This window comes from Ambystoma mexicanum, chromosome 10, assembly GCF_040938575.1.
Source record: "Ambystoma mexicanum isolate Mex_15411 chromosome 10, UKY_AmexF1_1, whole genome shotgun sequence".
In the NCBI taxonomy this organism is placed as follows: Eukaryota; Metazoa; Chordata; class Amphibia; order Caudata; family Ambystomatidae; genus Ambystoma; species Ambystoma mexicanum.
This window is the reverse complement of record NC_090932.1, coordinates 1,266,292,020-1,266,315,939: the sequence shown is the minus strand read 5'-3', so window position 1 is coordinate 1,266,315,939 and position 23,920 is coordinate 1,266,292,020. Positions and strand designations below refer to the sequence as shown.

Here is a 23,920-nt window from a genome sequence, read left to right as displayed (position 1 = left end):
CAGGGTCATCCAAATGTGAGCATCATACCTACCAATACAGAGCAATGAAAGCTCTGGTTTGCTTTAGGCTTGACTATTGCAATAGCCTTCTCGTGAATTTACCTTCCTCCTTCATACAACCCCTCCAGCTAATCCAGAATAGGGCAGCAAGACTTATCCTTGGCCTCAAGCCCAGGGACTGCATCTCGCCTGCCCTAATAAATGTCACTGGCTCCCAGTTGCTGCACGTATCAAATTAAAATCCCTGTGCATCATCCACAAGGCTGTCTGGGTCCGGGGACCACGCTTTCTGCAACATTCTATTACTAAATATTCTCCTTCCGGACCTCTACGCTCCTCTGGAAACAACTTTTTTTGCGTGTGAAGTGTTTTGCTAAACAGGGGCTTCAGCTGGCTCCTTCTTTTGGAACAACCTTCCTCTTCATCTTGAGCCGGACCTCCTCAAATTCCGGAAGCTCCTCAAGACCTTCTTTTTCACTTCCTCCTTTCCTTCTTCCCTCCTCTGCTAACCTCACAGTCTCTACGATTGGTGACCAGGGCCCTTATGTGTCCCCGGGGCCCCGGCCTCCCCCACCCAATCACCCCAGCTTCTGCCTACACAAAGCACTTGCCTCAGCACCTACGGGCCTACACCACAGTAGGCCTGCACTTACCCACTTACTGCAGCTCAACACTCCATACTATACTTGGAACTTACATCTGCTGCTCACTCATGAGCACGGACACTCCAGCATAACCCCTCCCTCCCCCCCCCCCACTCCCTCGCCCCCTCTTCTCTGTCTGCACTTGCACGTTCTGAATAATCACAAGGCATAGTAGGTTTGTCTTTATCCTTTATCCTCCATTGTATATATTGTTTTTTTTCAATCCCATGTACCTTCACTGTTGCCATGCGCGCTTTGAAACACAATTTACTTGTATAAGCACCTAACAAATGCACAATAAATACATAAAATAAAATGCACTTATAGTGTTACATCCAGGTTTAAAACAACAGAAAGCACAAGAAGGAACTATTCAGTGTGCCATCATAGGCTCCTAGATTTGAGATACCTCTGAAACCTGATGGTGCACAGTATAGAAACAATGCAATGCGCTTGTTTGGGGGTAGCCAGATGTCACTCACTATCTGTGTGCTTTACGGAGACAGTGGATTGTGCTGTCGGCTGGATATCTAGCTGGAGCAGAGTACTAGTAGGGTGCCATAAACGGACAAGTGCAGAATGCTCTTGATGTGACACCTAGATGTGAGGCATGAGTATAGAGCACTGAAACGCATGCATCTGTGGGCCTAGATGTTACGTTGTTGGGGTTTGTGGCATGCACTGCTGCCATTTTCATGGTCATCAGGTGTCATTGTGAAAGGACTAAGACAAAAGAGAATTGTGTGTAGCTGGTTGAGACGGTAGGGCCAGGAGTTCTTGTGGCTTTGGAGAGGAAGAGAAAGAGGCAGAGACAGTGGTTAGGGGAGTAGTGGTAGAAGACAAAAGGAAATTGTGTTTAGCTCTTGGTGCCAGTAGAAGAGGATGGATTGGCGTCTGTGTGGGTGAGTTCTCCCAGTGGTTTGAGGATTCATAGATGGGAGGTCCGATGGATAGGTGTTTGTTACTTTTTTCGTGTTGTTCGTGAGGGATATTTGGTCTTGTTTATCTGGGTGTAGCCTTTGAATGGTGGAAGGCACCTGCTTGTGCTGTGTGTTGTTCCTTAAAGGTGGTTTTGCGTTTGTTATTTTAGCTATTGTAGTGCTATGTGGGTGATGCAGGTATCTTTGAAGTGGATTATTGTTTTTACTGGTAGCCAGTGTAGATTTATCAAGGCCATGGTGATGTTTAATCTTAGTAGTAGTCTTGCCACTGTGTTTTGGATGCATTGTAATTTCTTGGTGGGGTAGTCGGGCATTCCTGCTATAGGATGTTTGCTTAGTCTATTATTGATAATGTCAGTGAGATTATGATGTTCCAGCGTGGAAAACTTAGATATGGAAGGATGCCTCTTATTGAGCGTAGTTGATTAAAGCATTTTTAACACTATTGTATGGGCCAGTGGTTCTAGAGTGAATCCATGGTCCATGATTATTCCCAGTTTTTTTTTATTACTGCAGAGGTTTCTGGTTGTATTCCCATTTTCAGTTTCCTGGGGGTTGATGTCTGTGGTTGGTTGTCATTGAGTGGGGTAATCTTTATTTCTGTTTTATTTGGGTTTCATTTTAGGTTGTTGAGGTGAAAGGGGGCAAGTAGATTTTTTAAGTTCTATCTGTAAAGAATCATTTTATCCATTGTTGTGAGTTATGAATGCTGGATTCTTCCCAGTCTTTTGATTAAGGTTGTTTGTTTGATTGTGTCAAAAGCTGCTGCTATGTCCAGTAATACAAGATCAGATGGTATGTTGAGAAGTGCCGATTTCATTCCTCTCATTGGTCTTAACCCTACCTGGGATTGGTCTATTAGTCCATGTGATCCCATGTGGTTGAGAATTTCTTTCTATATATAGATCTCCAAAATATTGGCGGGTTAAGGTGCGTTTGATATAGACCTGTGGTTAGTTGAGTTGTCTGTGTTTCGTTTTTAGGAGCAAATTAATGAAGGCAGATTTGTAGGTTTTTAGTACTATGACAGTTTTCATTAGTGTTTGGAAGTCTATGACTGGTGTTTTTGGAGCATAGGTCTTTGTTAACGTCTGGTGGGCATTGGTAATTGGGTGATCCGACCTTATTTATTAGTTTGTGGAAGCTTTCCTCAGAGATTGGTTTGAAGTGGTCGAGTCCTGTATTTATTATCCTGTTTCGTGCGTTTGGTAGGGTGGTGTTTGTATACGAGTTGGATGAGTCAATGGCCTGTTGGATATTTTGCTTTGGTAATGATCCCTGATGTTGTTACACAACCTATGCAAGGGAAAGGGGGTATTGCTGCATGATATTGTTTTTTTTTTTATTTATTTGATGATCTTGTACATTTCCTTCTGTGGGGTTGTTGCTGACTGGATTCTTTTGGCATAATGTGCTTTCTTGTCTTTTTACGCGGCTGCTTTATATAGACGAATCTGCCATTGGACCTTGACTCGGTCTGGTTACTTATAGCGTTTACTGCATGTTTTTGCAAGCTTTCTTTTGGTTTTCTTAAGAGTTCTCAATTCCTCCTTTTTTCTGTGTCGGTTTGAAGGTTTTCAATTGTCAGTCTACCTAGTAAGTTTGTGGTCCAGGTATGACGTTTATCTTCAAAGATATCTGGTAAAGGTAAATGAAGGTGGAGGTAAAGGTAAAGAGAGGTTGGCAGGCTACAAAATAGAATTATGGTAAACGTAATCAGGCTATTGACTATATATGAAATTGTGGTGAGTTGGGCATGCTGAGTGATTTGTATGATAACAGTTCTCATATGAGTGGTCCACGGCAATTAAGTGACTAGATGATTATGATAACGAATGTTCAGCTATGTCTTGTTTAAGTTGATAGATGTATTAAAGGCAATTCAGTTGTGTGCCAGGTTATAGGCAGTTTTAATAGGGAGACCCTAGCTATGTGTTGTGCATGCACACAGTAGCAAGGAGGAGAGTCAAGTATATTGCTAAGTGAAATAAAGAAAAGCAAGCTATATGCTGGGTAGGCTAAACATGTTGTGATAAGCTGTGAAAGGTAGAGGGTGCTAGATGTGCAGAGAGGTTATAATAACAGCCCAGCTATGTGCTCGGTATGCCGACAGCTATAGTATAGAAACAGCCACGCTATCTAGTGGTATTGTGGCAGGTTGGAAGTAGCACAAGGACATTGTGAAGACATTTCCAACAGTGGTTTATTAAATAATGAGAAGAAGGCCTGTCTCTCCCTGTAACCATGGAGTGTTTCTTACCTATATAATTAAATAAGGTGCTCGTCAGTCATCCGAAAATATCTAAATCAAAGGAAAGTCCACTGTCAAAAAAACAAACCCTATCTGACCCTACCACTATTCAAAACAACTAAAGCCAGGAGAATGGCTCCCTTCTCCCGGTGAAGCAAGGTTCTGCTTTGCTTTAGAGTTTTAATATCTTTTGTTCAAATAGTCTCAAGCTACCTTCTGTAACACGGCTTGCAGTGCTTGGATAAGGTCTTTGGCTCTTCCCTTTATCTTGTGGGATTTTTTTGCTAGAGCTTTTTCATAAAGTTTGTTTGATCCTTTCATCCATATAGTTTTGCTGTGCACGACCTTGCATGATATTTTTGCCTGCCATGGCCATCTCTTCAGGGTTGTTATGTCCCCTTCTTATATTAGACTTACCTTGGTCCTCTATTTATCTCCTTCTCTTGATCGTATTTCAGACTCATTTGGTTCCACTACTCTCCAATTAATCCCTCTTGAGGGCTCTTCCCAGGGTAGTCTTATCCACTGATTAATATTCTCATTCCCAGGTTTACATATGACATTCCCTCTTATTTTGTTACAGTTCAGATTTGTCAACTTCGTACTTTGATTTTAAAACAATTTCACTGGGATGAGTTTCTCTACTCGTATAATGATTTCTTTTTGGCTTCCTGGTCCTCCAGTTCTCCCTGTTACCTCTCTCTTCATCGGGGAACGTCACTGGGGCCTGCAGTCGCTCGGGACCCTCTCCCCTGCTTGGCTTCTCATTCTTGGTTGTATTCTCTGTCTGTCAGTTTCTCGCTTACCTTTCTTGCTACGGTTCTTCTTCCCACCTGGTAACCGGTGCTGTTGCAGATACTCTGCACATTGGTGTTGGCGTAGCTGGATGAGCTCCCTGCCCACCATGAACTACTTGTGGTCACGCCAACAACAGGTTTCTGGTTCTCAGACCCTCGGTTTCTCTCCAATTCAGTATGCTGTCTTCTCAGTGTTTCATAGTTTATTTCAGAGTCATTCTGAATTCCGGAGAGACTGCGGCCCTCGTTGGATCTGCCTACCACTTGCGTTGCACTACCAGGGGGCCTCCCCTGCTGCTGTATGATTCTCTCTCTCTTCCCCTCTCAGCAAGTCCTTCTCCTTAAATGCCCTCGTCACAATGAAGTTGAGGTTTGTCCTTAATGACTGCTTCTTTTCTCTGACACTCACGGTGCACGTTAACGTTGTCTCCAGCCCAGGCATTCAATCATGGGAGATGGTTTAGGGAGTTCTTTAGAGGACCGGGAGTCTCTTCCAGTGAGATCCCACTTGCCCACACCCCTAGGGTGGGTCTTGCAGAGCAGGCTCACCTCCATAGCCTCAAAGGAGGAGGTTCCCCCTTGGGGAGAAGGGGTGAAATCCCTAGATTCGTCACAGTATGCAGACAGTTATAGTATAGAAACAATATAGCAAACAGCCCAACTATGTGTTGGGTATTGTGACAAATCCAGGGAACCCTCTCCCCAAGGAGGAGCTATCCCCATTGAAACGAGGGAGGTGAGCCCGCTAAGCTTAATACCCTCTAGGGGACAGGGCAAGCAGGATCCCACTGGGGGTAACCCCCACCCCTTAGAAGACAAGCAATTCCTATATATGGATATGTGTTACCCTCCCTTGTCTCGTATGCAGAGCTCATAGCCTTGCTACTGAGATAGATTTCAGTTTGGAAAATAATTAATATTTATATCGTTCTATTTCGACAGTTGTTGCAACGTTTGATCCTCCAACATCCGCCGACTACCGTCTGAAGAGTCAACGACTGTCTCCTTCTCAGCGGCAGCCGCGGCCTTCACCAGGTTTCATCCTTGCAGTAGGGAGAGTGGGGTTTCTCTACATTTACATTTCTTTTATAGAATGTCTCTTTCCGCTTTCCTTTCTACTGACTTAAGTCTAGCTTCCGTTAAATGTATACAACATCATGGAACAGACGCCCTTTAAATTCTGTCCTTCCTGCAATCAACAATGACCATGGAAAGATACAGTCTGAGTGAGTAACAGGTGTCTTCCACGTGATCACGGCGGACGGCGTTGCGATTCCTGCAAGCTTTTTAAGCTGAAAACACTTAAAGATTGGCACACCAAGTGGTGGGTGGCCTGCACCATGCAGGCGGAATCCCTTTCCCCCACTGATGCTATTGGGTCAGACGAGAAAGCGCTCAGCAGCTTACGGCTCAGTTTCAGAGGCCGAAGACTTACTATAGCTGTTGTTCGACTCCGGCATGCCTGTCTCGAGCCCCACTAGCCGGGTCGAAAGCTCTGCTATGGGGAAGTCCACTGGCGAAAAGAGTACACACGTGCACTCACAAAGGCACACAGCCCCAAGCCAACCTTTGACATGATCGTTGAAATGGGCTTCAGTGGCAACTGAACTTTCATCAAAAGTGGTTGAACACAAACATGGGGGAAACACGCCAAATCTCCACCAGATTTGGCGTGTCTAGGCCCCTAGACAGCCGTTTAGGCCCCCTGTCTCCACCACTATCCACCACATGATTTCTCTGAAGACACTTCTAACATCTTTCAAGATGTCGAAGACGATCATGATGATTTATATTTTATCCAGGACCAGGGGAAAAAAGATCAAAATCTTTGGCAAGGGGACGCTGATCAAGGTACTTGGCCGCAACTCCCACTCATGAGACCATAGATGAGCCAGATTTTGTTTTTGACGATGATAATGATCCTCTAGAGCAGCCTAGAGTCCCATTGACAATCAACTCCTTTTTAATAATAATCTTAAAGGGCAGCAGAGCATTTTCAGATCCAGATTCAGGAAACTATTTCTGATCCAGACTTTGTAGAGGACATCTTAAAGGAGAAAAGGGCTTTTAGGCAGTCTATCGCCCCCTCTTGAACTCTATTAAGAGAATTGTGCCTTCCCTTTTTACACCATCCCTCACAAGGGCAGCCAACCCGCGAGTGGCAAAAAAGTTCAACCCAGCACCAAATCACCCTCTTTATATTCAGGGTCATGTAACACCTGTCTTGCTGGTAGTCACTACCACTGGGAAGCGTGCTGGAGTGTCACTATCCAGTAACAAGCACCTCAAGAAAAAGAGTGCAAAAAGGCTTATGCTTTAGGCAAGAGGGTCACTGCTTCAGCCACCTACTCAGCAGGGATTGCCAATAATACTATGCTGCTGTCGAGCTACAGCGATGTCCAGTGGCGATTGCTCCAAAATATCTTGACTGACGTCCCTGTGCCAACCAAGTCCCAACTACTGAACATCATTAAAGAGGGTAGGCAACTTACCCATAATATTTTGAAAAATACCCTGGACTCCTCAGAAATGGCAGGCAGGGTCCTTAAACAGGGAACCCTATTAAAAGGCACTTTGGCTGCGTAATTCTGGGTTCAAACCAGAAACTCGGGCCTCCCCTAATAAACAAACCTATTGAGGAATCACTCTTTTTTGGCAAAGCTGTTGATGGGGCTTTAGAGACAGCAAAGAAGGAACACAACACGCTAAAAACCCTAAACCAAATTTCTAACAAGCTGTATGTCCAACGCAGAGTCTTCGACACCCGCTGTTCCTTTCACTCCAAGGCCTTCTCCAACCACACGCATTCAGAGTTTTCATATTAATCCTCTTCCTGGTGCACACCACAGGGTACTCAATCTACCTACCAGACTTCGCAACATTGAGGGCTCAGACGAGGCAAGGGTAGAGGTTAGAGTGCAGCCTCCAGAGACTCCCCTGCCAGCACGTGACTTTTCCATCAAGGTTCCCTCGCCTGTATCTACCAGGAGGCCGATTTTCATCATTCACCCAGTATGGGAGGAAATAACCTCAGGTCAGTGGGTGCTGACTACATTCGCAGTCAGATACATTCGCAGACAGATACTCCATTGAATTTCTACTAAAACCCTGTAAGCATCTACCGAAAAACAGAAGTCTCAAGAACATCAGCTCATTCTGCAAGCGCAAGTGGAAACATTGCTTCAGAAAGGAGCCATAGAATGTGTCCCCTTTCTAGAGGTAAACAAAGGTATTTACTCTGCGTACTTCCTTTTACCCAAAAAGGACTTAACCATGCACCCTGTATTAGATCTGTGTCCTGCAAACAAGTATGTCAAGCCACAAAAATTCATGATGACTACACTGCAGGATGTAATCCCTCTTCTGAAACGGGGGGACTACATGGCAACATTGGACACGAAAGATGCATTCTTTCATATTTCAATGTTGCCAGCGCACAGAAGGTTCCTAAGGTTCAACGTGGGAAACACTCATTATTAGTTCAAAGTACTGCCGTTCGACATAGCCTCAGTGCTAGGAGTATTCACCAAAGTTCCAGCAGAGCTAGCGACCCACCTTTGCGGTACATCCATTCGAGAGTATCCTTATCTAGATGACTGGCTAATTGTAGGAGACTCACCTCAAGCATGTCTCAAAAACACCCAAGATACCATCAACCTACTGTTCAAGCTAGGGTTCTCAATCAACGAGAACAAATAGTCTCGTACCCAATCAAGTAAAACAATTTCTTGGAGCTTTAATTCAGACAGAAGATAGTCTTGTCTCCCACTCAGAGAGGGTCCAAAACATGTATTCCAAATTATAGTCGGTCGTCAGCTAACCGTAGGCAAGGCCATGCATCTGCTTCGAATGCTTTCTGCATCTACCTAGTGCAAGCATTCGATGCAAGAGTGGCTCGCAAGACAATGGTCTCAAGCAAGCTGGCAGTGGAACGATTTGGTGACTGTCGCTCAGTCTCCAGTTCTGTATCTGCATTGTTGGTCAAGGCAAAACCTTCTAAAGGGGAAACCATTCACCATACCAGCAAAAGAAGCCACTTTTACAGCGCCTCCCCATCAGGGTGAGTAGTAGCACATTATCTCCATCATACAGCGCACGGCATGTGGACTCAGACACTAGCAAACAAGCACATCAACCTGTTAGAGCTTCTAGCAGTGTTCAAAGCTCTGAAAGCCTTTCAAGACCAGTTTCAAGTGAAAACAGTTCTAGTGATAACAGACAGCAATACAGACTTGTTTTATATAAACAAACAGGGCGGGACACACTCTCAAGGGCTGTCCAAATTAGCCCAGAACATATGGCATTGGGTGATGAGACACAATATGTTCCAGGGCAACACAATCTTTTAGCGATGTACTCAGAATGGGGTAATCCACATATCAATCTATTCGCAACACTGGAGAACGTGCAGTGCCCAGACTTCACCTCCCGGTATCCCCAGACAAGATCTAAGGGGAACGACCTGTGGATCAATTGGTCAGGGAGATTGGTTTATGCCCCTCCCCAAACCCCCCACAACTCCTCTCCTTAACAGGATAGTCCAAACTGCACCAGGAACAAGTCATACTTATCCTAATAGCTCCAATGTGGGCCCGGCAGACATGGTTCTCACAGCTAATGAAGAGGTCTTTGTCCTCCAGTTAAACTTCCATGCCCGTTCAACATGCTTTCCCAGGATCTGGGATCAACTATGCATCGATATCCTCAAACACTGTATTTAGCAGCTTGGCTCCTGAATTCATATAATGTGGGCATTTAAATCTGCCCCAGAAAGGTATGGACATTCTTAAGGAGGCAAATAAACTAATACCAGACAGTGCTATTTCAATAAGTGGAAATGTTTTGTGTAGCTCACGCAGCATCAGTCCTATTGACTGTTCACCTTCTCACATTGTTCTATACCTACTTTATCGTTTGGATTCAGGGCTAGTCATTAATTCACTAAGGGTGCACCTGACTGCTCTTTCTACTTACACCACCTCTCAGAAGAATGGAGGGGGTCAAAAGGTTACACCCTCCAATTTCGAATCCAACTCTGGGATGGGACTTGAGTAGCTCACTTTTAAGACTGCTTTTCTCTTGGCCATTACTTCTATAAGGAGGATGAGTGTACTGCAGGCACTCTCAGTTCAAGTTCACTATTCACAAGAACAAGGTGGTTTTATGCACACATTTACGCTTCTTTCCTAAATTCATCTCCAAGTTCCATGTCAATCAGTCTATAGAAATTCTACTTTCTTCCAAAACCCTACAATTTCGCGGAGAAAAGCCTCCATACATTAGATGTCAGAAGAGCTGTAATGTATTAACTAAATAAAATGAAAACAGACCAGTTCTTTGTTTCTATAGCCACTGGAAGAGAAGGGGATCCTATCTCAAAATCGGCTATTTCAAAATGGATTGTAAAATGCATCCAGATGTGTTATTCTCTTTCAAAGAGAACTTTACCTTTACTCCTAGAGCACACTCTACTCGAGGCACAGGAGCTGCTTTAGCTTTCATTGCCAATGTACTTTTAGAAGCCATTTGCAAAGCAGTTACCTGGAGTTTATTCACACCTTTGCACAGCATTACTGCTTAGATACACATTCTAAGAGTGATCCACAGGTGGGTTAGGCGGTGTTAAGACATCTTTTGGCCGCTGTACCCTCTAACATCCCACCACTATCTCCTGGTACTGCTCGCTGGTCTATGCACAGCGTGTGATTCTAAGCAGATAAACAAGCCTCAGAAAGCATACATTACTTACCGTAATCGTATTTCAGATGCTTGTATCTGCTTAGATTCACATGTGCACGCCTGTCCTTCCTCCCCTCTTGGGGTTCGAGGTACACAGACGTCTTACACCTACTTTATCTTCTGTACTCCCGCATCACTTCCTGTTCCCTATTGTCAGAAACTAAACAATTGGAGGGACCTTGACGCGTGAAGCATTGGTTCTATGTGATATTACCACATTAAAAAGATCAAACACAAAAAAGCCTGTTTTATTTCGGCAGTTTTTGTGTTGGCTTTTAAATGCAGCAATATGGCATCCTTACACCCCCCCACCCCAAGATGACCCCTTTCCTGCACTCTCCTGCCGGTTTTTATGTACAACCGAGCGGGGTTTCACCCCTCTCCCTCCCCACCCCCCAAATCCACTCTTTCCCCACCCACCCCTTCCCAGCACAACACGCACCAAGTCCAAACACATATGCTCACAAAAACACTCACAGACACTCACCCGACAGCCTGTCAGCCCCTGGGCGCACTTGTGTGCGGCAGGTGCTGACTGCTCGATTTAGAATGTCCACTCTGTGCGGTTACAGAGCGGTCTTTCAGTCCAGTGAAAACTATGTTTTCTCTTAGGACGAAATGATCATGGGTACAATACACGTCACACAGGGATAGTATTACAAGCACGCCCAGTCGACGTCCCTTTTCGAACACTCAAAAACAAAAAGACAATACTCTGCTCCTATCACTAGGCGTCGGCATATGAACAACATGTGATTCTAAGCAGACCCACACGACTCAGAAATAAGATTATGCTAAGTAATGTATGCCATCCCAGCATGTACCAATGGCTGGTGTGGTTTCTGACCCTACTCGGACACCTTCCTTTGTTTGACCCAGAGAACAAGACATAAACACCCCATCCCACCTGACCCCCCCTGGCTGTTGAGGGTGAGGGGAGCTCATCCACATTGTTGGCAACGTGGAGCCACATGCTCATCCTCAAGGTTTGCCTGGGAAGGACGACACACACCCAGAGTGCCGCATTGAACTGTGGTAGAGGCTGAGGAACGCTCGCAAAGCTGCTGTATCATCAAACCTGAAGATTCGAGATTCTAGTTCCAGTAGAGGGAGCAGGTGCCGCTGAACAGCAGCGAGAAGCAGAGTCACTGCCAAGACCCTGCCAGGAGCTGGTGAGAAGGGAGCACCCACTCCAGCAGAGACAAGGGAAGCCTACTGACCAAGACTGTGCCACCTTACCAACCTGCTTGATGGGAGGAGCGCTGCCTACAAGAAAGAGCTACACAGGCATTCCGGGAGACCGGGAAGTGGGAGGCAAATTCACAAACTACCCCAGGCCACGGTAAGAAGTAGATGGAGCCGTGAGTGGGGTGGGACCAAACTACCTCAAAGCATCGTAACAACCATATGACCCCCGGAGTGGGGCAAAAATCAAATGACCCCAGAGCATGGTGAATACCTAACAACCGCAGGTTGGGAGTGGAGCCAATTGTCCGCAGAGCGAGGAGAGAACGAGAGGACCCCAAAGTGGGGTAAGAACCAGATTACCCCAAATTAGGGTGTGAACCAAGGAACCCCATGGTGGGTGAGAGTTGAACAACCCCATGCCAGGGTAAGAACCATTTCTAATTCAATCTACACCGAACAGAAAGAACACCCAGGTTGGGATGTACAACCCGGCACCACAGAGGGAGTGGGGGGAAATCAACCACAGGAGTGGAGAGCAGATTATCTTCAGTGGAACCGGAGTGAAGGGAGTACCTGGGAAAAGACTTTCAAGCCTCAGCAATCCCATGGGTATCTGATGCCGGGACTGGTACAGAGTGTCTGTCAAAATTCAAAAGGAGAATAAAAGACGTTGATTTACAGCAAGCTCACAATCTGAGGTGGGAGAAGGTGAAAAGAATATTCTAGTGCCTGATGGGTTGAACTGAGCAACTGGGTCAGGTAACCCCTTCTTGTAAAATAGAGGTTTATCACAGGGTCAGAAACCCACCGCCATTCACCCACAGGCAAGAGGCCCTAACTTTGTTTATGTTAGCTTCTGTTTTGTTGTAGTGGTAGGGGCAGAGATTACGGTAGACTAGGTTTTCTGTACGATGGACAGAGTTTAGGTTGTAGGACATCCTGACGAGCACCCTTTAGAATTGTTTACTACCTTTTAGGGTAGGACCAAGAACCTATAGGGTCTGATAGGTTGATATTGAATGAAGAGACAAGTGAACCAAAAATGACATAATGGCTGTCTCCTGATTCTGACTTGCCACAGTATGCAGACATTTCTAGTATAGAAGCAGCCCAGCTGTGCGCTGGGTATACAGACATTCACGGTATAGAAACCACCAATCAATGTAATGTAATTTAATTTGACATTTGTATAGCACCTTTTTCTATTTGTATGGCCTCAAAGTGCTGTAGGTGAAAACTCTCAGGGGACCGAAGTCCGTGGTATGGGAGATTTGTCAGGAGTTTAGAATGCGTGTGTGCGTTCTAGATGGTGGGCAGGATGGTTATGATAAAGGTAGCCTTGCTTTGGGCTAGCTATGCCTGTCATTGTGATGAAAGTGTTAGGCATATAGATTGTTATAGTGAAAGATAAGATCAGGTTGTCTGTTAGTTGAGCTGACAGTTATGGCATAGAGCAAGAAAGAGAGGGTAACGGGTGCACACCTACGTATCTCAAGAATTAACTATAAGTCACTAAATTAGTGAGGTGCAGAGGAGAGTAACACAACACTGGCACTGTGTTGCGGTGAACAAAGTACAAAAGAAATAAGTGTCCACCGTCTGTGGAACACTCACGTCCCCTGCACACTCGAAGGATTGTACAATGACAAACGATTGATCAATAATGTTCATCAATGTATAATTATTTTTGAGGCTTGTGGAATCTGCTTAGATCACATGCTGTGCATAGGCCGACATCTAGTGGAAGCTGCGGGCGGAGTATTACAGTTTGTTTTTCGAAACTAGAAAATGGGCGTCGACACAGGGCGTGCCAGTAATACTATCCCTAGTGTGACGTCCACTGTACCCAAGATCCCTCACGCGTCTAGGATCCTCAGATTGTTTTTTTCCGCCATACTGGTCGGAAGCATTTTGCGGAGTCCCCTGTCCTTAGCCATACTTTTGCTAAAATATTGATTAATTTACATCCTTTCCCCATCCCAACGTCGAACTTCGACACTCGACGCCGGCTTGGATAAGAAATCGACCGTCGGCTGCTGCACGACGGATTTGGGCCTCGGAAGGCCTCTGGCCTCAGCCCGGGCCTTGGAAGGCCTCTGGCCTCGGCCCTGCAAGTAAGGAGAGTGGGGGGTTGGACATACTCTACACTCTTGGTATATAGGTACACCTTATACATTTCCTACACTTACCAGCCCGCTGCCTCAAGGTGCGTATGGAGGGTACCCCTTTTCAATTCTGCCCCAAGTGCAATTGCAAATACCCTTGGGTCGACAGGCACGCCACGTGCAATCTCTGCTTGCCAAGGGACCACCCCGAAGCGAACTGCAGAGCGTGTAGTAGGTTTAAACCTAAGACACTTAAGGACCGTTCGACGAAGCGTTGGGCCCACCACGCCAGGCAGGAGGCCATGGCAGCGGAGGGCGCCTTCAGCGATGGCAGCGACGCAGTGCTTTCGGACGGCGAGGGCATTACGGTGTCGAAAGACAGCCGAGCGCAGGTCCCCGACCTCGGAAGGTCGTCCGATAAGGCGGCTATGGGGAAGACCACCGGCGACACAAGCGCTTCACACACCACTCACACAAAACACACGAAGTCCAACCGAGACTCGACAACGTTGAGTTCTCGGAAAGAGGCACAAACAGCACGGTCCGAATCGGTGTCCTCTGGACGTTCTCGATCGAGATCGCCGCATGACTCCAGGCAATCATTCACTCTTGCCAAGAGTGCCTCGCTCCCTAGGCTAACGGAAGTTCGATCGTCGGAGGACGAAGACGACTTCCACCCCCAGGCCGCTCTCCAGGAGTCGGATCCCGCAGACAAGATCAGCGCGGCCCCACGTTCGAAGGACAGGGACTCTACCCCCGAACCTCGACGCCAGGCGTCGAAAACCTCCGGAGCAACAAAGGGACAGGGAAAACACTTTTCCACTCCCGGGGAGGGGGGAAAACAGCAGAAGAAGCAGTCTCTGCACTCTTCCACACCTGTGCAACACTCCACTCCTAAACAGACAGACAAAAACAGGTCTGCTGATATTTCTAAAACCGGCAAATCTACTCAAGATAAATCTCCTAAACTTTCTGAGAGAGTCATTCCCAGTTCCAAAAAATGGTCGAGTGATGACAGATAGGGTCATGTCAAGGATGTCTTCTTTGGCAGACTTTTACAATAAAAATCCAGACCATTTCCTTTCATATAATCCACAAGGGGCTACACCCTCAGGCTCTAATGATCCTATCCCCCCCCCCCCCCCGAGTAAGAAGCCCCGATTTGAGACACCGATGAGGTCTACAGGCCCCTTCGAGGTACAACCATACTCACGGCCATACTGACTGTATCAAGGAGAGACTTCCTTTGGTGAGGACCAAGATTTTGGCATGGTAGAAAATCAAACCGGGACGGGCTACTATGGGGATGATGAGGACCAAGAAGAAGAAGAGGAAGACCCTGAAACCTACAGAGTAGATTCCCCGGTAGAGAAGGAAGCACTGGTTACCGACTTCCCTGTCGATAACCAACCCCTCCTGAACGAGGTTCTCGCACGAGCAGCAGAACATTTCCATATTGACACCCACGGTGTCCAGAAAGAGAGGGACTTCGCCGAGGAGTTAGTGGGAGAAAGGAGGCCTGTTGCCCAGACCATCCCTATCCTTAAGTCTATTCAGCGAAGAATAGACCCGTCCCTGGTGAACCCGAACCTCACCAGAGCAGTCAATCCCAGAGTTGAAAAACTTTTCAGGGCAGCCCAGTCTGACCCTCTCTATATAAGAGGACATCTGAAGCCAGACTCCCTAGTTGTCACTAACACTCGTAAGAGGGCTGGAACACCCTTGTCATCGTCCGAAGCTCCTCCAGACAAGGAGAGCAAAAAACTATATTCTTTCGGCAGGAAAGTAGCCTCAACGTCCGCCTATCAGGCAAGATTGCAAACTCCACCACCCTGTTGGCCAGCTACAACTGCCATCAGTGGGAAGAAGTCGCGGCACTCATAGCCTCTGCACCAGAACCCTTAAAGGGCCAGTTAGCACGAATTTCCGCAGAGGGTAGAGCTGTGTCTGGTTGCATTTTAAAAGCAACTTTTGACGCCGCGGACAACGCAGGCAGATTGATAGCAGAAGGTACTGTTATCAAGAGACATGCGTGGTTACGGCAGTCTGGTTTTAAGGCAGAAACCCAGGCATCATTGTTGGACAAACCAGTGGAAGCCGATCTGTTGTTTGGTAAGGCGGTCGAGGACGCGCTGAAGAATGCCAAGGACGAATACGAGACACTCAAGTCCCTTGGCCAGTTAACCAATAAACCCCCTAACCAGAGAGGGAATAGTAATTTTCATCGCCCACGCGGCCAAAATTCCCAGAGAGGATCAAACTATTCCCAGGGGCAGGGTACACAGTGGAACAACAACAGCCAACCGTCTACCCAGGGTTATGGCAGGGGTAATAGGAGAGGATGTGGTAAAGGTAGAGGCAGCCCCAGTAAAGGAGGCGGCACGCCTCCACCAAAGCAGTGACGCTCAGTTCAGGGTCCCTTCTCACGCAACCCCAGTAAGGGGACGCATTTCCAACTTCACCCAGGCTTGGGAAGGGATCACATCAGACAGAGGGGTGCTGTCAACAGTATCCGCAGGGTACTGTATAGAACTACTGCAGCGTCCCCGGAACCATCCTCCACGACAAAGAGTACACTCTTTAGAACATCAGAAGATTCTCCTCGAGGAGATCGCCAATCTGCTAGCAAAGGACGCCATAGAACTCGTCCCGGGACACCAGGTAAACAAGGGTATTTATTCAACTTACTTCCTTGTGCCAAAAAAAGATTTGACAATGCGCCCAGTATTGGACTTACGCCCTGCCAACAAGTATGTCGAGCCCCAAAAGTTTCGTATGACTACGCTACAAGAGGTAATCCCCCTCCTAAAAAAGGGGGATTACATGGCAACCTTGGATATGAAAGATGCCTATTTTCATATTTCCATGTTCCCAGCGCACAGAAGGTACTTGCGCTTCAAGGTGGACAGTCGGCACTACCAGTTCAAGGTACTGCCCTTCGGGATAGCTTCGGCACCAAGGGTATTCACCAAGGTACTGCCGGTGGCGGCTGCACACCTACGCAGGGAGGCAATCCCGGTCTACCCTTATCTGGACGACTGGCTCATAACGGGGGAAACCCCAGTAATTTGCAGAACAAGCATTCAAAGGACTATCGACCTCCTCCACAAATTAGGCTTCTCAATCAACGAGAAAGTCAAGCCTGGTGCCAAGCACCTCCAAACAGTTCCTAGGAGCAATCCTAGATACTCAAGAGGGTTTGACATTTCCTTCAGAGGAAAGAATTCGGAATATACTACTGCAAATTCCGCAATATCAGTCCGGTCACCAAATAACGGTACGCAAAGCAATGCGTTTGCTGGGCATGTCGGCGTCATGTATTTACCTGGTCCCCCACGCGCGCCTGCACATGCGTCCCATGCAGGAATGGTTGGCGAAACAGTGGTCTCAGGCAAGTGGTCAGTGGGACGATCTAGTAGTCGTTTCGCCAACACTAGTACAAAGCCTTCACTGGTGGACAAGAGAGAATCTTGCACAGGGAAAACCCTTTTACGATCCCGAAGTACAGGCAGTAGTCAATACCGATGCATGTCTGACGGGGTGGGGAGTTTACCATCTCCACCACACAGCTCAGGGTCTCTGGTCTCCCTCAGTGGCCAAGAACCACATCAACCTGCTAGAGCTTCTGGCAGTATTCAGAGCGCTTCAAGCGTTCGAGCCCCACCTACTAAACCTGTCAGTGCAAATCCGGACGGACAGCACAACAGCCTTGTTCTACCTGAACAAGCAAGGAGGGACTCGTTCGCCAAATCTGTCCAAGCTTTCCCAGAAAATCTGGATATGGGCACTCAGACGGAACATCTTCCTGTCATCACAACATGTTCCAGGGGAGCTCAATTCCCTAGCGGATGCTCTAAGCAGAGACTCCCTCCCAGAGGAACACGAATGGGTTCTACACAGAGAGGTCGTAGAAGATATCTTCTCTCAGTGGGGTTTCCCCACTATAGACTTATTTGCCACAAGCGAAAACGGACAATGCCCAGGATTTGCATCCAGGTTCCCCCAACCAGACTCCCAGGGGAACGCCCTGTGGATGAACTGGTCAGGGATGTTTGCGTACGCTTTTCCACCAACTCCTCTCATCAGGAAGGTGGTCAACAAGATGAACAGAGAGTCGATGACGCTCGTCCTAGTTGCTCCCATGTGGGCAAGACAACCGTGGTTCCCACACCTACGCAGGATGGCGGTGTGCGAGCCCATCAAACTTCCAGCCTGGTACAACCTACTGTCCCAGCACCAAGGTCAAACAGTGCATCAGCAACCCAAGTCAATGAACCTGGCAGCATGGCTCCTGAGGTCATCGAGTTTGGACATTTCAATTTACCACAGAGGTGTATGTACATCCTAAAGGAATCTAGGAAACCAAACACAAGGCACTGTTACTTTGACAAGTGGAAGAGATTTGTTATCTGGTGCCAGAGTAGACAAATCAACCCAGTTGATTGCACTCCTTCCACTATTGTTACATACATGCTCCACCTGCTAGATGCAGGATTGGTTTTTAACTCACTGAAAGTACACCTGGCAGCCCTGTCGGCATACACCATTTCCCATAACAAGGTCTTGTGGTGGAAAGTACCAGTAGTTAAAGCCTTCATGGAGTAAAGAGACTTCACCCTCCTATTTCAAACCCACCACCAGGGTGGGACCTTAATGTGGTGCTATCTAATCTCATGGGCCCCCCTTTCGAGCCCATGCATAAAAGCAGTCTCAAACACCTGACTTATAAAACGGCCTTCTTAGTAGCTATTACTTCTATAAGAACGGTCAGTGAAATTCAGGCTCTGTCAGTGCAGGATCCCTTCTTTACTGTCCATAAAGACAAACTGGTTTTACGCACACACCCTAGGTTCTCACCTAAGTTTATATCTAAATTCCACGTAAACCAGTCCATCGAGCTTCCGGCTTTCTTCCAGGACCCTCAAAGCTCGGCTGAGGTGAAACTACACACCCTAGATGTGTGTAGGGCGGTCCTCTACTAGGTAAATAAAACCAGACCGCTAAGGAAAACGGATCAACTGTTTGTCTCCGTAGCTACAGGCAGAGAGGGGGATCGCGTCTCTAAAGGTGCCATCTCGAAGTGGATTATTAACTGTATCCAGCTGTGTTACTCACTCTCTGAAAGAACTCTGCCTTTCACGCCAAGAGCCCACTCTACTAGAGGCATTGGGGCCACTCTGGCTTTTATTGCAAATGTACCCCTTGACAACATTTGCAAATCAGCTTCTTGGAGCTCTATTCACACTTTTACTCAGCATTACTGCATTAACACCCATTCCAAGGCAGATACACAAGTGGGACAAGCTGTTCTAAGACACTTATTTGCTCATGACCCTTCTCACATCCCACCTCCTTCTTCAGGTACTGCTCGCTAATCTATGCACAGCATGTGATCTAAGCAGATTCCACAAGCCTCAGAAGGGATACATTACTCACCGTAATCGTATTTCTGATGCTTGTATCTGCTTAGATTCACATGCGACCCAACCTTTATCCCCTCTGAGAGAAGGCGCTTGGTTGCTTGTAGTCTCACCTTTCTATCGATCTGCTTGGATTATCTGTACTCACGCTACTCCTCATGCTACCTCATGTCAGAAAAAATACAATCTGAGGATCCTAGACGCGTGAGGGATCTTGGGTACAGTGGACGTCACACTAGGGATAGTATTACTGGCACGCCCTGTGTCGACGCCCATTTTCGAGTTTTGAAAAACAAACTGTAATACTCCGCAGCTTCCACTAGATGTCAGCCTATGCACAGCATGTGAATCTAAGCAGATACAAGCATCAGAAATACGATTACGGTGAGCAATGTATCCCATACATTCAGGCTAAATCATGCTTTGTGAGTAAGTTGTTTGAGAACACTTTTATCAAATATTCAGTAGTAGAAATAATGGGTAAATTCAATTAATTATAAGGAGAGATTACCAAGAAACCTCTTCAAAGGTCAACTAAATTCAGCATAATAAATTCAAGATTAAGCAAATTATTTTTTTATGCAATTCAACAAAGAGGAGCAAAAGAAACATTCCAACTGAAAATACAGGGTTACATTATTAATTCCATATTGATATTATATAATCAGAGGTAATGGTTATTAAAAACTCAACGCGTTTCTGAAAAAAAAAACCTTAATCAGGAGTGGTTATTTGTAGCTCTATTCAACACATATTCTTTAGTCCAGTATTCTGATATCTGCAGATTATAAAACAAATAATTGTATCTCAGTAGACATATCTGGAGTTGTTACATATACCAATTTGTTTACATAGCTTGCAAAGCTAGGGTTGTCCCTACCTGGCATAGGTTCCCCACTGTGATTCTGTATAAAGATCACGGGTCCAAGTTTTAAAGTGAAGGACTACCTGTGAATGTACCAAAGGTTCGTAAGTAACTGTTTTCTAGGTTTACAAAAGTTGAGGAGTGTCCATTGAAAAAAAGGAGGAAGAAAAGGGTCATACACAGTACCTGTGCTAGGTACGCTGGCAGGGCATACTAGAACAGGCTAGCTTTGAGCTGGGTATGTAGACAGGTTGTAGTACAAAAGCCTGACTTTGTGCTTGGTGTGCAGGTATGGTATAATATTTCAGACCAGCTAAGAGTTGGCAATGCAGTCAGGTTAGAGCATAACAGGCTAGTTGTGTGCTAAGTATGCAGGCAGATTACAGATAAATAGATTGTCTATGTGCTAAATGTGCAGTCAATTATATCAACACAGACCTGCTGTATGCTATGTGTGCAGACAGTTATGGTACTAACAGGCCAACAGTGTGCTATCACAGTATGATTCTATGCATGCTAAAGGGGTATCTAGTTTTTGCAACCACTAATACAGTTTTAAATGGTTTGTAGAGCTTTCTAGATTAAAGGTGTGGTGTAAGCCCATTTTTTAACACTGATGCACTTTCATGGGTTACCGAGGTGTGGTATTCATTAGTTTTGTTAGGATATGGGTAATGGGATTTACTTTCAAATGGGTATCTGGTTTATGACAATGGAAGAGTGCAATTCTATGTTAGCTGCAGGGTGATTTTATTGGGATCCCTGGATGGGAGGTTGTAGTATGGGGCACAAACAACACGGTCCTTTTGGGTTGAGTCTCTGTGTATTTATAGTGAAGGTTTGTACATCAATAACCCCCAGAGAAAGGATTTAGAGCGGTTTTGGGTTTCATTGTTTTAACTGTAATGCCAGTGCAATGAAAGCAATATTTACTAATTTGGTATGTGCTCTGAGTGGTTTGTTGTCTTTCCTACATGACCCACAATTGCACAATATTTGGATGTTCTTGTATCCTCTTCATTCTGTTAGAGGAATGTTTAATTCTAGCAAGAGATAACTCTAGACAAGGAAATATGAAGAGAAATGGGAAACAACATTATCATAAGCAGAGGGGGGGTGCGGCAAAGTGGGGTAAAACATAGGCAGAGATAGACGGAGGGAGATGAGAACCGGCCAGACCACATGCATAGAGACAAATGAATCAGACTTGTAGAGACCACGACAGAGGAGTTGCATTGTGAGACTTACGAGGATGGGGGACAATTATTCAGTATACAAGTGTGGGTACACAAATATGAAGAGATCTTACATCTGGGAAAGGTGAAACAAATAATAGGAGAGAAGTGAACCTATTTACAAAAGGAAATAGAGTAGAGGAAAATTAGAAGATTTAGGCATAGATGATCAGCGGAGACTAAGGGCAATACTTGGATGAGAATAGGCAGGGAAATACAAATACATAGCTTGACTGCTAGATGTAGAAAACGGCAAGCATAGACCCATATACTAAAAACGCTAGTGACCTCTTGCAAGCAGGAAAACAGAGCCAGGAGGAAAGCACATGAAGGAGATTTAAAGAAAGGGGTGGAGGTAAATTGGAGAGGGCTAGAGAAGATGATGGATCTCTTTTTTAAATCTGTTTTAATATGTAATGGATTTCCCTATTCTCTGACCTTTTTATGTAACAAGATTCACTCCTTTTCTAGGCCAAACAGAACCGTGAGCACTGGTTTGATGAGCTCCCTCGAACAGCATTTGTCATATTTAAAGGTAAGTCCAGAACTGATTCATTAGATGCACCTTTCCTAAGCTTACGATAGTGCTTGCTTGGAGTGCCTATTGGGTCTGCTATAACCCTGCTGCGACTAACCCAGTCAGGAAGTAAGATACCGATGCTTGATTACAGGTATCAACATTTTGGGACAGATTTACTTTTATATGAACTTTAGAGTGTAATTACAGAACTAAAATGTAGATGTTATATCCAAAATCCTATGCCTGTGTTCTTTTAAGTGCCTCAATAGCGCTATATGGCTTATGCTCTTATTGGTCACATAATATTTTAGAAAAAAACTATTAATATCAAGTTAACTGTGACCCCTAACAAAAGGGCGACCTTGCTTATGTCTCAGGAAAACATGACTGTGCAGGGCCTTTTCAGAAATGTTCACAAGTGCGCACTGAAGCAGCGTATCTTTCCCAGTTCTTGAAGCATATTTATTAAATGTTTGGAGCATTGTAATGACAATACTGTGCACAGCATTACATTTAGTTTTTTTCACAAACTTGATTTCTAATTAATGAGCAGCCTCTGTGTCTGTTTGTCAGGCTTGGACACCATGAGCATGGATCCTCCTGTGCTGCGAAGTCCATTCTCATTACGTCTCTCCAAGCGGCTTTGGCTAGGTTTCTAGAGCACACTTAACATCTGCTGATTTTTCATCCAGAATACCACAAGATGCAGCCTCTTCTGCTATGTGATGGTCTTTCACCTGAGTGCTGCTGACCACAAAGGCCAAGCTCTAACTGGTTCCTAAATAGATCACTTATGCATGCTTTACCTCTCATGCATGAATGTCATGTCAACCACCATTGAAACCGTAGAGCCTTTGAATTCTCCTTATCATGTGTTGCATATACATTTGGAGGGCCTTGCAGCATTCCTACAGTAATTATAACAATGGGGTCCACAGAGGCTATTAACCCTCTGAATTCTATTTTAATACCAATGTTACAGCGGGTGCGGACAAGCCCGGCATCATACCGTTCCTCTGGACTTGCATTCCTGCTTTCTCAGGAAAGGGAACGATAATACTAACACTATACTAAATTGTCTTTAATTTCATCAGGACGCTCTCCCATCCTAACTTCAGTCTGTGACTAAATTGAACATGGGTTTTAAGCTAGTTCACAACTCGCCACCAACGCAAGCATCTCATTATAAGAATTGAAATAGAATTCCTTGATAATAATCACTCAGCCAATAAGCTGCTCTCATGATTTCCTCCAGTTTACCATCCACACTAAATGTTTGTTACAACACCATAGCCCAGAGGAGCATTGTACCAACTTGAACTTATCACATGCCCCATCTTACCAAGTGAGTCAGGGTAAGTGAGGCTACTGCTTTGAGGGACCTTTGTGTAGATATCTGTAATTGCATAATGGACACCAACCTCTTCCACACTGTTGCCAATTTCTAAGCCCTCAAACATTATAGCATGCAATGCTTAGGATAAGAAAGTAAGGCTGGGTATGGTACACTCCATGGTAAACACTGCCCAAATGAAGGAGCACACTCTTAAGGCTGAGCTCTCCATTATCTGACTGCTCCTTGAGTAAACAAAGGATTGAATTAACATCTGTTAAGGAGTTTTTCAACTGCCATCTGGTGAGGGGTGTGAAGAGGATTTTTCCTAGTGTAGTAACATGATGTCCACCAAGTTAGACAGTCTCTCTTAATGGGCAACATAGAAGGGTATGGGCTGGTATAAAAGTACCAGAAGTCCCATACACAGACACAATAAAATAAATCACATACTATACTTTAAACCTGTATATACAATTTGTTCAGAATTGCATTAGAATAAAAAAGACACTGTCAAATAAGTACATAAAGTATACCAACAAAAGTATATATAGAACAAAAAACTCCATAAAACACAATATAGAGGACCACCCTAACAAGGAAGAACTGGGCCTATAAAGTTAATAGAAAGGAGTGAGGAAAGGGTTAAACAATAGAGGAACACATGTCCAAGGGCAAACAACAATGGGTAAAATCGGGAATGTATTACTGGGCCCGAATAGGTCTCAGTTTCATAAAAACAGAAACAGTAGTGCTACCACTAGTGGTTACTGTAACCCCATTATTACCTGATCACTGATGCATGTTAAAAATCAGATATCTGTTATAAAAACTCCATCGCCCAAAGGGGCACTGGGGAAAAATATCTTAGTTCAGGTAGGC

General features: G+C 45.4%; 1 protein-coding gene across 2 annotated transcripts in view; it reads left to right on the top strand.

Moving 5' to 3' along the window:
• The window catches only part of TPCN1 (two pore segment channel 1), a 767,000-nt gene that overhangs the window by 393,114 nt on the left and 349,966 nt on the right, over nt 1-23,920 (top strand). For both annotated transcript variants that reach the window (XM_069619236.1, XM_069619237.1), the window contains exon 13: nt 21,657-21,720. In XM_069619236.1, the coding sequence (XP_069475337.1) occupies nt 21,657-21,720 (64 nt within the window). The remainder of the gene's footprint in view (nt 1-21,656; nt 21,721-23,920) is intronic.